Source organism: Schistosoma haematobium, chromosome 6 (assembly GCF_000699445.3).
Source record: "Schistosoma haematobium chromosome 6, whole genome shotgun sequence".
In the NCBI taxonomy this organism is placed as follows: domain Eukaryota; kingdom Metazoa; phylum Platyhelminthes; class Trematoda; order Strigeidida; family Schistosomatidae; genus Schistosoma; species Schistosoma haematobium.
The window spans coordinates 3,405,533-3,424,900 of NC_067201.1; the positions used below are offsets into that span (position 1 = coordinate 3,405,533).

General features: G+C 35.5%; 1 protein-coding gene across 1 annotated transcript; it reads right to left on the bottom strand.

Annotated features, from left to right (window-relative positions):
• Positions 1–3,372: 3,372 nt before the first annotated feature.
• MS3_00008336 (uncharacterized protein) lies at positions 3,373–12,151 on the bottom strand (the record flags this gene model as incomplete). The annotated part of the gene is made up of 5 exons (XM_012937097.3): positions 11,954–12,151; positions 8,504–8,634; positions 8,378–8,450; positions 6,505–6,602; positions 3,373–3,508 (listed from the first exon to the last, which is right to left on the bottom strand). The coding sequence occupies exons 1-5, from the start codon at positions 12,116–12,118 to the stop codon at positions 3,373–3,375; spliced, it is 603 nt and encodes a 200-aa protein (XP_012792551.3). The 5' UTR covers positions 12,119–12,151.
• Between the last annotated feature and the right edge of the window lie 7,217 nt (positions 12,152–19,368).

Here is a 19,368-nt window from a genome sequence, read left to right on the forward strand (position 1 = left end):
AAAGAACGTATACACCTACGCCATTGTGATCGATTATGAGTCATGTCACTTAAAGTCTCCAACCATTGGTTACGATAGTCACGTGGACCCCAATCAAGTAGTCTGCATCCACCAGCATGGCTCAGACTAGAAGTTATTGACTTTGTGGACTGATGCCACGTTTTGGTTTGGCCGCCCCTAACTTTCCCCCAACACTAGTCAGGATTGCCCACCATGGGAAACACCTTACTGCCATCACTCCTCTGCACAGTCTGCAGTACGACTTCGACCTTCGGTTTGTTGCTTTTGGTTTCACTATCTTTCAACTTACCTGCCTGACATGGTAGGACCTTGAGGAACGGTTTTTTCAGCCAGTACAACCCGACTGGTTCATCGTGATAGGCAAGCCCGACCACCACATCAATGTAGCAGAAACGGTCGTTAATAATCAAGGTAGGAGAATGTATGCTGTCTTTTTCCCTGCCAATTATCACATGACGAAATCACCAATCAGAACACCAACATATACGACCATTGCGATATGCCAAACCAATGACACGTTAACCGATACGAGGAGCCTGTGTTGAACTCTGAGTATCCATTGTTTCTTCTCGCCTAACCCTACCCATTGAGTTCAAAACACAATCTCAGCTTCCATTGTATGAAACCTGTACTCCATACATATGCAGTTTATACACAAGCAAATCATACCATAAAATAGAGAATAACAATTATACAAGATCAGACCAAAAGTGGCTATGAGAGTGGGAGACTATAACTAATAATTTGGGAATGACTTAAGAATGGTGATTCGTATGTTAGCAGTCAGTAGGTCAAATGAAAACTTATCGTCAGAGCAATATGATTGTACACAATCTAATTACTTAATAGTTATACAATTCGAATATATGTATAACAACAGTCCATAAATAATTCCTAGCAGTTGTCATTCATTTATTCTTCGTTAGGATATAACAATATATCACATATCTAATACATGTCACACTATCTACTAGTCGGACTAGGTAAATAACCGATCACTACTTTCCTTTTCATCACATATTAATAACATTGTTACTGTTGTTATTAAATTGTCAGTTTGTAACATAATTGAGTAGTAAAGATAAAATTAAGTTGTTCCTCCTCACAACTATTGAGATTATTATTAGGGATTATTTCATATTTGAACACGTAAATATTGGTACAAAGGGGCACTGAGTACTTATGCGCCACATAAATCAATCGATTTGTGTGTGGACTGTGATACTGCCCGGGTGTCCAGACAGAAGCAGGTGGTTTTCTTAGGAAGCCACACCCCGAACCTTCGACCTAAAGGTCTAATCCACAAGGCAATGGAACAACGTCAGGAGATACAGTCCCATGGTAGACGGTGACCAACGATTGGTTCATATGCCATTTGTTCCCTCAGGATCCTAGAACCATGTACACTATTGGTTTGTAATCAGGGTTTTCCAACTCCTCTAGGTGAACCATCCGTATTCATCAAACCGATTAAATCGACGGATATTAGTTCTTTGTCTTCTTAATTTTATAAAAAAAACCCACTGCGAGAAGGCGACGAGTAGTGCTTCTCTGGCAGTGGTTGTATGCACGTGGCTTTGTGAGACCATTTTGAGAGTGAGAGCAGACTCTTGCCACCCTCGGCCATACCAGGACATTTGGGGGCCACTATTGGGATACCTTTCAAAATTAATATGTTGGTTAATTATGATTGTTTATTGAAGGAGTTTTGTCAACAACATAAAAGTATCATTGCAATGTGATTTTCATCACAGTATTCATGTACTAAATGTAACAAATTCTATTATCCCATATTCCAACATATCGTAACATTAAATAAAATGGAAATGACAATAATTTCAGAGTATAATCGATCCATGTGAGACAAAATAGATACAGAGAGTTTATTCAACTAACTCTGCCTTATCCAAATGAACAGAGGCCGTAGTAATTGTAAGGTCTATACTTGGTGTTTGTATTCAAAAAGGGTCGGTAGTTGAGCTTCGAGAATCTTAACAGCAAGCGAAGTAAATATTTCTCCCATCTACTCTGATGGGATGGTTTACGATGACATTTTCCTCGCGAATTCAGGAGTCTCAATTAGTGTTTTCCAACCTACGTCACTTGTAATGTAGGCAAGATGTTCGTTTGTCAGTTAAAAGATGAGTATCCTGTTCAAGAACTCTCTCTCTCACACTTAATGATTGTGAAACTCAGTCTTTGAAAGTTGGAGATATGTTTAGGTTGAGTGTTTTTGATCATTCATGCTATCAAAGCACTACTCAATTTTCTTGGAACCACCAGATATGCAATGGTGAGGCTAGACTTAAGATTTCAGACAAATATAGTATGTCAAATAAATGAATACACATATGTATAAGATTCTACGTTGGTGATGACTGATTGTCCATTCTTAGTGGTTAGACTTTTTGATATTGATTTCGAAATGAATGTACTGCATTATAATTAATGCCATGTATTGTCGTGAATAAACAATGAAGACAAATATGACAAGATTTACATAGATTGTGTAGTCTTAATGCAATCTAGCCGTTACATTTTATTTTGTCGAGACTCTAATTTATGGACGAGCCAATCAGGTATAAGATAATAGATCTCGGATTTTAACACGAGAGCCTTTCATCCATTTGGCTAAATAAATTTCTGGCATTATAGCTGATGTCAGTTCGTGATGAAAACCCTATATATAATTGCTAATTAAGGCAAATTACGACAATTATTGCGAACCGAATAATAAAAACACCAGTAACACTGTCTGAAGCCAGGTACTACAATACATACTGATGATTGGAGAGCGTACAGACTCTTACATAGGCTTGGTTATTTGCATCGTGTCATTATCCACGGGTGGCATTTTTTGGACCCAACAACCGGAGTGCACACAAACAATATTGAAGCTATGTGGTCGAGAGTGAAAGCGTTTTGCGACCTTATCATGGCTCCAGAGGCCTACTATTATGCAGCCATATGGATGATTCCCTCTACTGCATGCATTACGATCTTAGAACCTCTGAACCTCTTTCTAACCTTGACATGTTTTTGAATCACGTATAAGATGTGTATCCACTTTAGTTCCTTGGTTCTGTATAATATATTTTTACTCTACACTGACGTTTTCTGATTGGTTGATATTTCTCAAGGTCACTTGAGGTTCGTTCAAAGGTCGTCCATAAATTAGAGACGCCTTTTTTGCACATACACACACTCTCTGTATTTATGTGTGTACGTGTGCACTGAATCTGCAAACTTCATTATATTATCTTAAAATTAAAACAAATCAAACTAAGTTTTTACATTGAACATTTATGATTTTATTTGACAATTCATTCATTCTTCATTGACCGGTTCCTACTAACAAATACATTCACATCGTCCACGATCAAGCATATAAGAAGTAGTTTCTGGAGGAACTTCAATTGTTACAGTATAAGAATTCGTATTTGATTCATCTTTATAGGCTTCATCTGGTCGATTGTTCACACTTACTCTGTAACAGAAAGAAGACAATAAGAACATTAGATCATTGTGAAGATTGTCTACTAACTACTATCTCACAATAAAATTATTCCACTTACAGCTTACACTGTATTATTCTGAGCTTTAACAGTCAAAATGTTTACTTACTGGAGTATTGAAGTATGTTGATATTTTATTACCTATGTTGCTGGTGTTGTCATTAAAAATTAAAATATGACTGACAGATTTCAGCTATTCAACCAACTAGTTTGATAATTAAATTAATTTGATGAGTCGTTTAAGTTCAATGTGAGTGAATAATTAGACTTAAACGATCCACATTTAAACTGTCATATTCATTGACTCTGTTTCTCAAGTTGATATGAGCTCTAGCCTAGTAATTTGTTTAGGGCGTTTTGTGGTGTTTGGTTATTCTTATTGTGACTTTTAATTTGAACTAGTGATAGCAGTAGATCAATATATTTGTTATTGTCAATTGTTGTCAGTTCGTCATATCTCAGTGTGCTTGTTAAGTCTGTTTTACGCTCTCTGTCCTTATTCACTTTCCTTCGACTTTTTCGTGTATTATTTTATACTACTACTATTATTATTATTATTATTATTATTATTATTATTATTATTATTATTCAATAGATAATTGTATTAACTCCGCCTGGAGTCCCTCCGGGGGCTACTGCCGGTCCCAAGCCCGGATAAAGGAGGAGGGTTGGGCATGGGGTTAGCGTCCCCATCCCGTAGAAAACTAACTCGCTAAAAAAACGCTAACCAGAGAAAATTATTCAAACCTTCTAAACTCTGCCCTGGGAGTCAGAAGGTCTTCATTTAGAAGAATTATGACGCCTCATGATGATAAGTAAGTAAGATAATTGTATTCCTAGCAATTTCTACGCGTATGTTGTAAAACAAGTTTGTCATAATATATTCTGAAATATTTACATATACTTATAACATTTATTGTATTTATCATTAGAATTATTTCACCTCAGTCATTGTAACAGTTATTCTCAATTTTGTGCAATCGTTTAAACCTTGTTTAAGCGCAATTGTTTTCATATTGCTCTCTCTTAGTTCAATTTTTGCTTGTTGATAAACCGTTATCAAGTTTAGACACAGCCAACGGCTGTCATTTTCGCTCTACCAAAGCCTTTCTTATTTCAGTCAAAAGGATGTCGTAAACGCCACAGACACTTCACAAATTGATGTTTGTCACTAATATTTGTAGAATTATTTATTAAAGAATCGCTATTTTAGACAAATCGCTGCTTTGCGAACTTCGATTTTGTGCATATCTCAATTGAATTATTTAAACGCTTCGATAGACTTAGCAATGGTGTTTGTATGAACTAATTATTCTGTGTACTTGATTTGTGCCTGATTTCGATTTTTAAATACAATACGTTCGTTTGTGCTCACCTAGTTCTACCTAACTCGAATTGTGTTACTTCGAGGTTCTATATTCGACTAATTATCCTAATACTTTTAATTATCATAATTATTATTATCATTCTGTTGTGACTTTATGAGCCACTTGTTATCACGTAATCTATTCACCAATCAAAATACGACTCATTCACTCTTATACTGTACTAAACCAATGACTTTCGTTCGGTCTGGTCAGCGTAGCGTCTAGCCCGCCCGGCTAAGTCCAGATTGCCAATAGCAGCCTCCACTATGCAAATCCTTTATTTCAGACATACTGGGTTTATATACCAAACAAAACAGGCCGCAACGCACCATGAAATAGGAAATAGCATGTGTACACAATAAAGCCAAAAAGTGACTGTGAACGTGGGAGGCAGTAGTCAATAAACTGAACATAACTTAAGAACAGTAAATTGTACAATAATAATATATAAGTCAAAATAAAGCTTGTAACAAGGGGAATATAAATATACATAATCTAGTTACTGAATATTTATACCGTAAGAATATATAAATAATATTAGTCCATTAATAGGTTAGGCGCTTTGCGCAGGCAGGGTAGGTCCTGGGTTCGAACCTCGTGGGTGCGCACTGCTTAGGAGTCCCGTACTAGGACGGGACGGCAGGCCAGTGCTTCCAGACTTCTCATGGTGGTCTAGATTCGATTGACTCATGGTTTTAATCTGTGAGATATGTAGATAGTCTGATAGGTGCTAGATGAGTTATATATTCCCTTATGCTTATAATTATTATGATTATTGATTGTTCATTGTTGTTGTGTTGTGTCGGGGTGTGGAAATATATATTTGCCTTCTAGTCAGACTTATCACATGTTCTTGATCTGAGTTATATTGAAGTTCTGTAGAATAGACACTGCGAAGGAATCTAGTGTAGATATTCGTTTAAGGTAAATTAACATCCCATACATGTAAACGTGGAAAACCAATCCTTATAACAGAAACTTGTTGAAATAATTCGTGCTGAGGATTCTATATAATATTGAATAATTTATTTTAGTTTAACACATAGATTTTGGTACAAGGAGGCACCAAATAAATATGCGCCACATAGATCATTCGATTTGTGTGAGTGCTGTGATACTGCCAGGGTGCAGAGACAGAAGCAGATGGTTGTCTTAGCGGACCACACCCCGAGCCTTTGACGTAAAAGTCTGATCCACAAGGCAATGGAGCATCGTGAGGAGATGCAGTCCCATGGTAGCCGGTGACCAACGATTGGTTCATACGCCATTTGTTCCCACAGGATACTGGAGCCAACCAATGTGCGCCATTTATTTGGTTTTGGATCCGGTTAAAGCGTCGGACATTCGCTTTTCGTCCTCTCATTTTCGTAAACAACACCCACGCTACGAGAAGGCAGTGAGTAGGATTTACGTGACAAAGGCTGTATACGCGTGGCCGTGTGAGAGCATTTCGAGAGGGAGGGCGGGCCCACCCCACTCTCGGCCATACAAGGGCATTTGAGGGCTATATTGAATAAAGCTATTAGTAATAATAATAATGATAATAATAATAATAATCCATTAAACATAATCATCATATACCCAAATCTTTATTAACTTACACTGGATAATAGTTACATAGGATAATATTGCCTGAATTACTTTGCTTCTTACAATCACCAATTGAACAAGCAATATTTCTCGTATCATAAGTAACTAACTGAAAATACAATTTTATTGTAGAAATAACTTTAAATTATAAACAATATAACATGAGTACAAATGAAATCAACTACAATTTATGGATGAACCAATCAGATTTACGAGAACAGATCTTAGATTCTTGGCACGAGATCATTCATCCATTTGGCTAAATAGTTTTGGCATTATAACTGATATCAGTTCGTGATGAAAACCCTAAATCTAATTTCTAACCTTAATCATCAACTGTAAATCATAATCCTTATTCTTTAAACTGCTATATAACCCTCATTTAACCCTAATAAGTAGGTAGACACTCTCAAGGTCAGTTTAGCGTCGTCCAAAGGTCGTTCATAAATTATATTCTTACCACTAGATGAGTGATTTGAATTAATATGTGACGATTTAACAGGTAGATAAGGAATGAATCGTCAAATTACTAAAGTCCATATTATGTCAACATTTCGGATTAGACTGCCCTCTTCATAGACACTTGACCAGTATTTCAGATAGTTTTGTAAGAAACATCTGGTGGCTATGAGATATTAATGAATGAAGCTGTTGATTGTTTTAATTGATCATTCGATAGGTATTTACGGTAATACTCGGAGATCGATTTTAAAAGAGCACAATTTATGTGACTGACTAACTTGTTGATGATGCAATGTCTATTCCATTTTATTATAAGTTCCGTAGTGAGTATCAACTCTGAGATGCAAGCAAATCAAACCGATTTTGATGGAGTTTCGTTCTCTGAGCTGAATGGTTTGGTCGTGGAGCTTTCATCGTTCTTCTGAACGACATCATCAGCACAAACTTCAGATAGAAGTGAAGTGTTCGAATTTCTCCATGTGCGTTTCATAGCTTGTTCTGTATACCTCGATGTTGATTGGTTCTTATTGACCTCGTTGATTGCTGATTAACCTGAGTGCGAGGCAAACACATTGATATCAGATGGGTTTTTTTTTTGTGGAGATTGTAGTAATTTCAATGGTTAAGATCATGAGTCACAAAAAAAAACCCATCTGATATTAATCAACATATGCTCACTAGTGACTGGCTTCACGAGGTATATCCTGGAGTTCTAGTGAGAAGTAGTGACCAGTGGAGTTCAACCAGGTCTGTTGTGAGATAGTAACTCACTGAAGACAATGGTGAATGTGTCGCTCAATTTCGTGGATTAGTTGAAGTTAGACATTAACACCGTTGGGTGCCGGCTCAGTGGTCTAGTGGTTAAGTGCTCCGGCGCGAAACCAGTAGGTCCCGGGTTCGAGCCCCGCGTGGTGCGGGATCGTGGATGCGCACTGCTGAGGAGTCCCATACTAGGACGAAACGGCCGTCCAGTGTTTCCAGGTTTTCCATGGTGGTCTAGCTTCAACTGACTCATGATCTTAACCATTGAAACACATTGATATCGATCCAATTTATCAACCAATCAGGAAAGTTATGCAAAAATATAGGAACAAGAATCAAACCAATCGGGGACACAACCAAAACAAAGAAGTAAACAATGACAAATTTAAGGTCAATAAGAACCAATCAACATCGAGGTATACAGAGCAAGCTATGAAACGCACATGGAGAAATTCGAACACTTCAGTTCTATCTGAAGTTTATGTTGATGATGTCGTTCAGAAGAACGATGAAAGCTTCACAACTAAACCATCCAGCTCAGAGGACAAAATTATCCACCTGAGCTACAAATCTTCTCCACCATCTCAAAATCAAACCGATAAATTCATTATCCCGTTTAAACTGTTAAATATTTATGAGTAAGAATTACATACCATTTACCTGTTTATAGGATGAACAATCATAAACAATGCAACTATAAGGATAATGTTTGGTTGACCATACTTTGAATATACTGAAATGAAAAAGAATATGACAGTGATGATATAACTTCCTCAATGATCATACCTTTTAATATCTTTATTGTCAGAAATATTTACACTAAGTGTATTATTGAAATATTGTTTCGTTAAAGTAATACTTGGATTGCACTGTTTCACATAACGTTCCACATATTGTTGTAATGTATTATCCCGTTTCTACAAAATAGAATCAAATTATCAGTTTACTAACTTATAGAAATATACACTTATTGAGTATCCTCGGTTAAGTTTAGATGTAAGTAAACTGTTATAACTTGTGGTCTGTGCCCCCTATCAATGTATAACGTAATGACACCGCCAATTAGAGAACAGTGAATTATCGACCGGACCAATGACTTGCCAAACCCGTAAGAGCAGTATAAAGTCCTTGTCGGTCCTTCTTCCTGTCTAGCCCTTCTTATTGAGTCCAGAACACCAATCTCAGTCTCCGCGATATGAATCATGTATTTCAGACACACTAGGTTTATAAACAAACCAAACAGACTACATCGTACCATAAAATAGGAAACATCATTTGTACAAGATCTGACCAAAAGTGGCTGTGAATGTGAGAGGTAGTAATTGATAGACAGGGAGTAACTCAAGAATCGTAAATCGTATAATAATAGTTCATAGGTCAAAATAAAGCTCATAATAAGAGGCACACGAATATGCATAGTTTAGTTACTTAACAATGATACAATAAAAATATACGTATAGTAATAGTTCAGAAATAGATTCCAACAGTTATAATTCATTATGCTTATCGGGATATAACATAAACATCAACATAAATGACAATATCAGAACCAGTGAAATAATGATATATGAATTAAATGACACAATAAAACAAAGCTATTAACAAGCTTTGTCAATCTTCCTCAACCATCTTCTCCAATTAAATCTTGTGTCCATCAGATGAATATAGGCTGTTTAGTCGAAATACTGACCACACTGTCTCGAGATTGAATCGATGTGCAAATGTAGACAAGGTATTTAGCTGGGAAACTAGTATTATAAACGCTTACATTGAGTTCTTTGAGGTTTATAGAAATACAGAATACAGTATCTAATAGTATGATCAAAATCTGAAAAGACCTGTCACGTTTAGTAGGCTTACTGATGGAAAACTGGATCAATAATCTAAAATTTAGTTATTCCAATTCAACCAGTGACGATCTTCCATTAACAATTCTACATATACGAATTTTTCTTAAAATTGTTTGTTAGTATGACTTTGTGAAGATTGTTAAATTTCATTGGAATCATAGACCGATCGTAGTTAAAAAAGCCTTTGAAGGCCTAAAAATACTGAATGGCCCATTCGTTCTAGTGTGAGATTTATCAATGGTGCTCATCCACAACCGAGAATCGAACCCATGGATTTCGGCCACGCGGTTGAACACGTAACGTAATCAATTGATTAGTCGAAACCCAATGATGTACAAACCTAACTTCGATCAGTCCATGATATTGCCCGACCGTCTTAAAACCAATTGTTTTCATAGCAATCTTATAGATAAAATAATCTATAACTCATCGGGTGTGTGAGAAATATAAAAGTTTGTAAGAAAAATCCAAATGCGATGATTTCACAATCTATTCCCATTTAATACGACTAACATATTTAGATCACATTCACTCAGACTGATAACATGTCGATTTATATAGATATGAGATGTACGTTTGAGTGTCATGAAAAGCATTTAGTATCTAAACTATTCAAAATATACAGATGATATGTGTGATCATAAACTTATGTTGGTTTTGCATCAACTTATTCAGAATGTATATCATTAGTTGAATCGATTACTTTCCCTGAAGTGACAACTACATCAATATTTATATAAGTGAATCTTTACAAAACTCCACCTAGAGCTCGTCTTGGACTTCTGCTGGTCCTAAGCCCGGATAAAGGAGGAGGGTTGGGCATGGGGTTAGCGACCCCATCCCGTAGAAAACTAACTCGCTAATAAAACGCTGACTAGGAAAAATAATTCAAACCATTTAAACTCTGCTTTGGGAGTTAGAAAGTCTTCACTTAGAATAGTTATGACGACTCATGGTGAAAGCTGAGTTCCTCGGAAGTCACAAGGCTGATGCCCCCTCTGACAACTAGGGCAACGATCAACTTAGGTACATGGAATGCTCGTACAATGTAAGAGACCTGAGAGTCATCCAAATTGCAGCAGAATCTTTACATCCGATTGAAAGACAATGGATGTTCGTGATATACTGTCATTGAAGAAAAAAAATACTTCCCGGTTCATCATATATTTCACAATGAGGAATTATTCTTTTATAAAGCAGATTAACGAAAACATGAAAATTATCTGGTAATTAGAATGCTTTTTAATGATATAGTTCCTAATCAATTTGAATAGTCACTACTGTTCATTATGAAACTGGAAGAAAGAATAGATATACTGATTTCCCAAAAATAGCTATTCTAAAGTGTCTTTTACGACAGCACAAGTGGACGACAACGGAATATATTTGAACACACGAAATTGCAGAACGTCTTAGTAAAATCTGAGAACCATCGAATCTCTCGGGGTGGGATCGTGGATGCGCGCTGCTGAGGAGTCTTATATTAGGGTGAAACGGCCGTTCAGTGCTTCCAGATTTTCCATGGTCGTTTAGCTTCAATTGACTCTTTAATTCAATTATTAAATTACATACAGTAGATAATTAATTTGCAAAATATTAATCAATTGTCTCAAACTTGACTGTTCCTTTTGAAAATCTTAGTCAATCGTCTCAGACTTTATGGTTCCTACATTTCCATACCAATTGTTTTCTATTCTTGTTTTTTCTTTTTCTATGTATTTAACCTTCTACTGCAAGACATTCTATTCCTGACCAGCGTTATAAACTACTTATATTGATATAAGTAGAACATACCACAGTATGATGGCCGATATATTGCTCGAGTCTAATGATCTCCACTTATTCAGACATTAAATATCAATTGCAGTTATAATGCGAACATTTATAACGGTGCATATAGGAGAGTAAATATTCGACAATCATATCAACGATAGTGTTTTACCATTGAATCACTGAAACCCTATTACAAAAATAGGTATTAGCATTAATGAAGACAAATGATACCCTAGTCCTATTTAATATGTATTGACCTACTTTTATCAAGAGAACACGACTGGTGTAATGGAAACAATTAATATTATAACCAATTGTTCCAGGTATTGTTTTACCGTACTTGTTTGTTTAACTGTACCAAAACACATACATTCCTCCATTGCTTGTAACCTTGCACGATCTCATTATTCCTTCGATACCACGAGGTCGCCAACAAATACATCTCGACTACAGCCATCAACTGCCTTCTGATATTTGGCTTACGAGAGATCTTAGTAGTAGTAATCATAGTCAACCGCGACTCGACGCTACCCTACAAATATATCACTCAAATAATGGTTATACAAATGATCTTTATTCATTCATAAGTGAGTAATTCTTTTATTAAACTTACATGTTTCAACAGAGGTTGTTCAAAAATTCTAAAATCATGATTATCATCTTTAAGTTTATGATGTATTCCATGGAGATTGAATTGTTCCTTTGTCATTTGACATTTACATAATCCATAATACTCTAACATAATGAATATCAAATAATGAAATACATTCAACTTCATAATAATAAAATGAGTTTTGAATTAAATTGCAATGACAATAATGAGAATATGTGTGTATTTATATACAAACAATTTAGGTGTTACCTTTCATAATTGTAAATGATTTCTATTACTAACAACATCAAACTCTTGTTTGTTTATTTTTTCACTGAGAAAATCGAATATTTATTCGTTCAATAGTAAACATTATTGATCATTTAAAAAAAACAAATTAGTTACTAAGTAGAAACATTGACTAAAGAAGCAGGTAATTTACAACTAGATGTTTACAAAGATAGAATATGAATAAAGTATATTATACTCATTATCAGAAGGGGGTTTTGTGAAGATTTCAGTAATTCTATGGTTGAACTTGTAGTGTCAGTTATTATGTTAAGCCCATTTACTTTATTCTAACTTTCAGACGGCACGGTTTAAACGTTAGGTCTTTTCGAAATGTGCCCGCCCTTTCGTTTCAACGACCTTGAACGGCTTGACTAGAGGCGGTCATTCCGTATTTCAATTGCCGTGGGTTGGTTGGATTGCATGAGTATCAAGTTTTTTCATATATAAGTCATCTTATGATACATAAAAAAGCACGAAATAAATACCAAAACCATTAATTTAGCGTTCTCTGTTTTGTAGTGTACACTTTGGCTCTGTTGTTGCTTTGTAATTTGATCTTTGATCCCAACAACTGTAGTAACGCTCAACGAAATGTCAAGTCACAGGTAAATCCTAAGTATTTGTAGTATTTCCTTGGGTTATTATTGTTGCAAGGAATAACTTTTTAATAATTAGTCATGTCTGTTTTTAGTGCTTCATGCTCAAGTGACATTTCAGTCGACCTAACCGATGCCTTTCGAAGTATGATACTGAACAAGCGTTTCGTGTTGTGGGATAATTTTGAAAGCGCCTTAAAAGAGTTCCAAAAAGTATGGAATTATAATTTTATCGCTTCTCAGACTACTTATACTCGTTACATCCACACAGAAAGCAGATTGCTGAAGGATGTCAGGTTCAAATACCTGTTTGTAACGTTTAATTGTACGTTTGGTCATAAACGGAAGTCGGAAGGTTTGAAAGTGAAGCAAAAATCGTGAGATCTTTAACTAATATCTTATGTTTAAGGTCTAAATTCCGTAACTGTCAATCTAAATTCCGTGTAAGACTAGAGGAGCAAGGATATGTCATCAAATCCTACAACATGCTCAACAATCATCCATGTAGTAGTTCATGGATGGTATGTGATCCATGGACAAGGAGACTATCGTCAGAAGAAAAATAGAACTTGAAGCCCGTAATACTTCACTGTGAGTCAGCACATGAAGTTATCGAAAGTATTAAGGAGAGAACTGGTAAGCAAGTAACTGCTGCCGATGTCAAAGGTATGAAAGCGGACAACATTATGAAGTGGATGTAAGCAGTTGTCAATGCAATTGTAGTACGTTTATGATGTGTCGATATCCCTGCCGTCACATGCTACTTGCCTACGTTAAAAGACGAAATCTTACAAGTAAGCTATATCAATTATGAAATACTAACTGCATAGCTCATCAACTTCTTAGGTATTGTAGCAGATGGAAGTTACATAATACCCAGAACTTCCAAAATTATACATTAACTGCATTACCACGACCGAGTGAAGTGTATATAAGTATTCAACGAAGCCAAAGAATCCACAAGCATCGCATCATTGAGAAGTATGGTGAACGTTTCGCAACGGAAGTTGAGAAGAAAGTGGACAATTGTTACTTAAGACTTCTTAATACCAACTTGTAAACTTGATTTTCTTCTTTAGCAGCAATGATTATTCAATAAACTTTCATAATTTTAATTTTCATCTTATTCCTACTTTCATGGGAATGAATAGCAATGATGTTCATGTTTAACTGTCTGTAATAATTAAGAATGATTAAGAAACCCTACATCCACGTACAGTCTTGCAGATTAGGCACCCACATATCATATTAACCTTCGTCGGATTACGTTTATCATCAAAATCGTATCAGTAGCTAAGTAGATTTTAATTTCATGTGATTAGTTCCGCTTATGAATTAAAATGAAACCAGGAGAAATGTTGATTAACAGTGGTATGCATTCATTACAACTAAATATGCATTAGGATTTAACAGTGATGTGGGGAACAGTTGACATACCTGAATATGAATAATTGAAATGACATAGGTTATAAATAATGACTATATATATATGTGCAGTTTAAGGTCAAGGGTCATTTGTTTTTACAGTCAATAACACATTAAGAATGGGTGGTGTAATAGTGGACTGGAGTTCACAGACAGATAAGTGGTGTGAAAATCTTATAGCTTATAAATGATCCGTGGATTTAAGAACTGAAAACTTGGGTTACGTAATAATTGATTACAATTTGAAGAGTTCACATAATTACAGAGGATTAAGTGAGCGGATGTAAGTGACAGGGTGCTGGAATAAATGGGTAACTAAATTTTAAAAGTGAAATGAATTATTACATAATCCATCTTATTACTTGTTTATTCCGTGGATTATAAGGAGTTCATATTATTCTCTATCTATATTTGTTCTAGCGTCATATCGACTATTAATAAATACGGACACGGTTTATAAAGTAAGACACTGAGTGTAGTTGCTATATTTATATTTCACTAATTCATTAGTTGAATAAAAATGTTACTAGGCAATACGGAACACAGTTAACGTGAACTTGTAAACCGGTTTTTAACATGGTCTTCCATAATCACAAATTCCATAAGTTGTAGACCGGCGTAAACATCACAAAGCTTTGACGACTTTAATGGATTCATACAATTCTGAAAAACAATAAATCAGCCGTGAAATAAAGAATTAGACTTAGTTATCAGTATCACATTCAATAAGTTCATCAAATAGCAGGTTACAGAATGTACCTATAAGTCTCTTATTTGCAGACAGCGCTAATCATTAGAGATTTCTATTTCCTTTAATAAAAATTAATAGGTAATCTTTACAACACACATATCAGTGTTATTTACAAATTGCTGAAGTTAGTTTCGTCACAACATACAAGCGTAGTCTGGCTTATGAAGAAAAAATGTATTTAATTAATGTGGCATAAAGGAGATATGAATACAAGGAACTTGTGATTCTGCTTCCATTGCTCATTCACTTTTCGTCACGTTGTCTGCATGAATTACTTCGCACGAGTCAGTCTGTAATGCAGTAGGAATTCATGAATTAACTCACTAATAGTTGTTTTTTTATTCAAATCTGTATCGTAACAAGCACTGGGAATTTATTCAGTGTCTGACCCTTGTAGTATTTCGTCTATACATCTGCTATTAGCAAGAGAAATTGGTAAGCACCATTTAGATATTACTCGACAATATGCATCGTAACTTTGTTCACATTTTCGTCTGCGTTTGTGCATTTCGTTTACAGAAAATTATTCGTCAACCCTATAACAGACACATCATAATTCAGTATTAAGTACGACATGCTTTTGTCACCATGCTCAGAAGAGACACCCATCGTTTCACTTATGAAGATTTTGTGCCTATTTAATTTGGTGTTATACACTGTTCCTGTATACGTTTAGAAAGCCGGTAGAAAAGACTATCAACGTCAATTGTTACTCACATAATTTTTCTCTGATACGTTACACAATAATATGTCACTTCAGTACAAAACAATGCTACCTATAGTCCAAATAACCTTTTATAGCTAAATACAAACAATTTATATAATATTCATAGTTAGTTTAACGCTTGCTTCTTTCTGATTACATTTTATAAACGACTACGTACATCTATGTGTGCCATCACCATAATCAAGGAGGTGAACCATATATAATGCTTTTCACGGCTTATTTTCATGAAAACTCAATCTGTAATCTATTTTTGACTAGAAAAATGGTGATTTGACTTGTTTGACTTTGTATTGTTAAAAATAACCATATTACGCCAACTACATATTTACTTAGCTGGTGAGCACGAAATACGTCAAACTGCTTATAAATTGAAATAAAAACTATCTTCCAATCACAAAGATTACGAGAAGTCACGTATGATGGAAAGAAGGCTGTTAATAGCTGATAAATAACGACACATAAAATCCACGACAATATGTTACATGTGCGCGAAAACCCGTAAGCTAACACGCATAGTGTGCCCTTTCAGACAGCCCAATCTATTCATTTTACTTGAGTCATATTTTGACCTTGTTAATTATTCGCTTATTAATCTTCACTGTTTTTATATGAGCGTATATGTGTGTACACTTCATATCCCATGTCTCGTCACATGTCTGTAGTTTATTTTGTCTGCCTACAAGAATTAAGTGACGCCTGGCTAAGAATGAGTTGGATTACCAGCCAATCTCCCTTGCGCGTCATTTTGCTTTGTTCCATCACATTCACTTTACATACAAAATATATGTATTCAAAGGCCATTCCCGTTAATTGACTTATCTAAATTCCGTTATTGACTAACGTGATTTAAGTCGATAATTGTATACGAGGATAGGTGATAACGAACATTCGTACGATCTTGAAGTCAGATCCACGGGCCTCCACTAAAATGCTGGGCTCTTCAACGAACATCGTCTGATCTAAATGAGGACAAATTGGTGAGCCCGACGTGATCGAACTTAACGCAGTAAGCTACGTCGATGAAGAGATTTCTGCACTTGATACATTCTACGAACAAACCCAACGGGTCCAGCTCAATCTCTAATCCGACGCACTCAACAAAGCCTGTGCAGCACGACATGGACATGAACAAATCTTATTATCTTATTGTTACTTTGTCTTCATGTCAACTATTCTCATTGATCCATTCGTCGGTTTGTCCCATTACGATTTAAATTATCATTATATGCTTATTATTACATTATTGCAAATATCATGACCGAATGTGAAATTATTAATTTTGTTCGTGCTCTCATTAAATTATGACATTTTTTTATTTGTGAATACATATATTTCGTATATGAAGCGAATGAAACAGAGCAGAGCAAAATGACTCGCAGGGAAGATGGCTGGGAGGCCAACTCCATTTTAGTCAAGCGTTACTCAATATTTATAGTCAGACAAAATAAAGCTACAGACATGTGATTGATAGGATAAGAAGGGCACACACGTATACGCTCATATAAAAACAGTCTAGATTGATAAGCGAATAAATATCAAGGTTAAGGTATGGCTCAAGTAGAATGAATAGAATGGGATGTCCGAAAACTAGAATAAAGTATATGGGCTTAAAATAATAACTGACACTACAGCCTTCTGATGTTCCGTCTACAAAGGGATCTTAACTGGTAATTGGCACGTAGTCTTCCTGTTGTGATGATCATAGTCAACCGTGACTTAACGACATACTACACAACAATTTGTCTAAGTTCACATAGTCGTTACGGTGTATCGGTGTTTTGTTGATTGACTAACTTTCAATCAAGTTTAAAGAAGAATGTAGACTTCTATGAAAAAACTTACTTGAGTCCATATATAAATAGATATATACGTTATTCTGAATGTGTACATTTTCATTCCAGCAAGTTATTTACAACGCAAGTACAACATCAGTGACACCAAACTCAATATGATGAAAATGATTCACTAATTACAAGTGCAGGTTTTTGAGCGCCAAGTGTTCTCCTGAATGAGTCAGTTGATGATCCGGACACCATTGCATCGAGTATCAGTTTCCAATGGTTGATGACTCGCTGTGAAAACGTGAATATCAATAATAGTTTGTTCGTTATTGGCTTTCGTACCTGCCTGTTATGTCCACTGAGTTGTTCTGATCTAAATTGAACGAACAGTGAAGATATAATATGTTCATAATCAATTCTTCTTATTCTGTGCATCAAGATCAAAATACTTCCCACTCCATGGCAAGTCAGCGTGAAAAAGTCTAACTTCTCAAGTTGCTTTGTGTGTGATTAATAGAATGGCTAAATCACCTTCCTTCGACGATACTAGAGACTCAATACCAGACCGAAACACGAAGAATCAAGCCAAAACAAATAATCTGATTTGTACTAGATCTTCATAAGCACATTAGATATTACTGCAATTTCATTACTAAGAAAGATTAGTTCAGCGAATAGTTTTCTTTTCGGTGAATTGATTTTTAAGGCTTTACAGCCGCAACTATATATGCTTATTTTACAGGATGGTAATAATTATAATACTGATAATAAAGTTCTGTTAGACATGGTGACAATGAGGCAAAATAAACAAAGGTATTAAAAAATGTTTAAAGAAGGAAAATTTAAGAACCATTTGACTGTTAATGGCTTAAGTATTCATCAAAAGTTAGGCAGGGAAATTATCCTTGGTAAAGGATGGTTGAGCATGATAAGATAAAACGTTGAAGTTGAGATTAAATGTAATCAGGATGATCGTAGAAACAGAAATATACCAGTTAGGGTAGAAGATTTAGGGGGAGATGGGTGATGAAGCAGATGGCTGCGAAGGAGGAAGAGTATGAAGAAAGGAAGAAAGAACGAACGTGAAAAACAGAAAAAAATATAAGACATCAAGTTCATGGTAGAAGAAGCGGTTGTACCAATGTCTTTTGCACACACAATTCTGGTTCTTCCATATGTATGGCTATTGCTTCTGCAATACAAAGAAGATGCGATCTAATTGTCTTTGGAAGACTTCTACTTACTTTGTAGATGATTTTGAACACAGAGTCTGTCTTGATTGAATGAAATGTATTCACATGGCGTTCGATTATTGAGCTTCTATAGAGCCATTTCCTCCTCTTTTCAGCCAAGCCAGATATTTCTTTTGGATAAAGTACGCGTCGAAATATTTCTCTACCCTAGCTCCACATGAGCAGGTTAATTGATAAATGCACATTGAGTTGGTCAGGTGCTTTAATTTATCTTTAGAATTATTGGCGAACGATGATCGGGTGGAGAGTACTATTTGAAATGATGCTGAGAAGAATGTTCTTTTTAAAGAATCAGAAATTCTCCTCTTTAGGATATATGCAGCTCTGTCACCATTAAAGTCGATTTTCATGTATAATGTTCTTTTTTCTACTTCAATTGTTTGCGTTTTCGGTTCCATGTTCTTATCAATGAATATCGAAGGATATCCGTTTTTGATAAGTATCTTCTTCAAAAGGCTCGATTCTTCATCTATGACTTCGGGACTACAGATTATTTGTATTCTTGTAGCGAGTGTTATTGTTAAGTTCCTTTCCTCTTCTTTCTGTCTTAATTTCTTCACACTCTTCCTCCTTCGCAGCCACCTGCTACTCATTCTTACTTCATAAGAATAA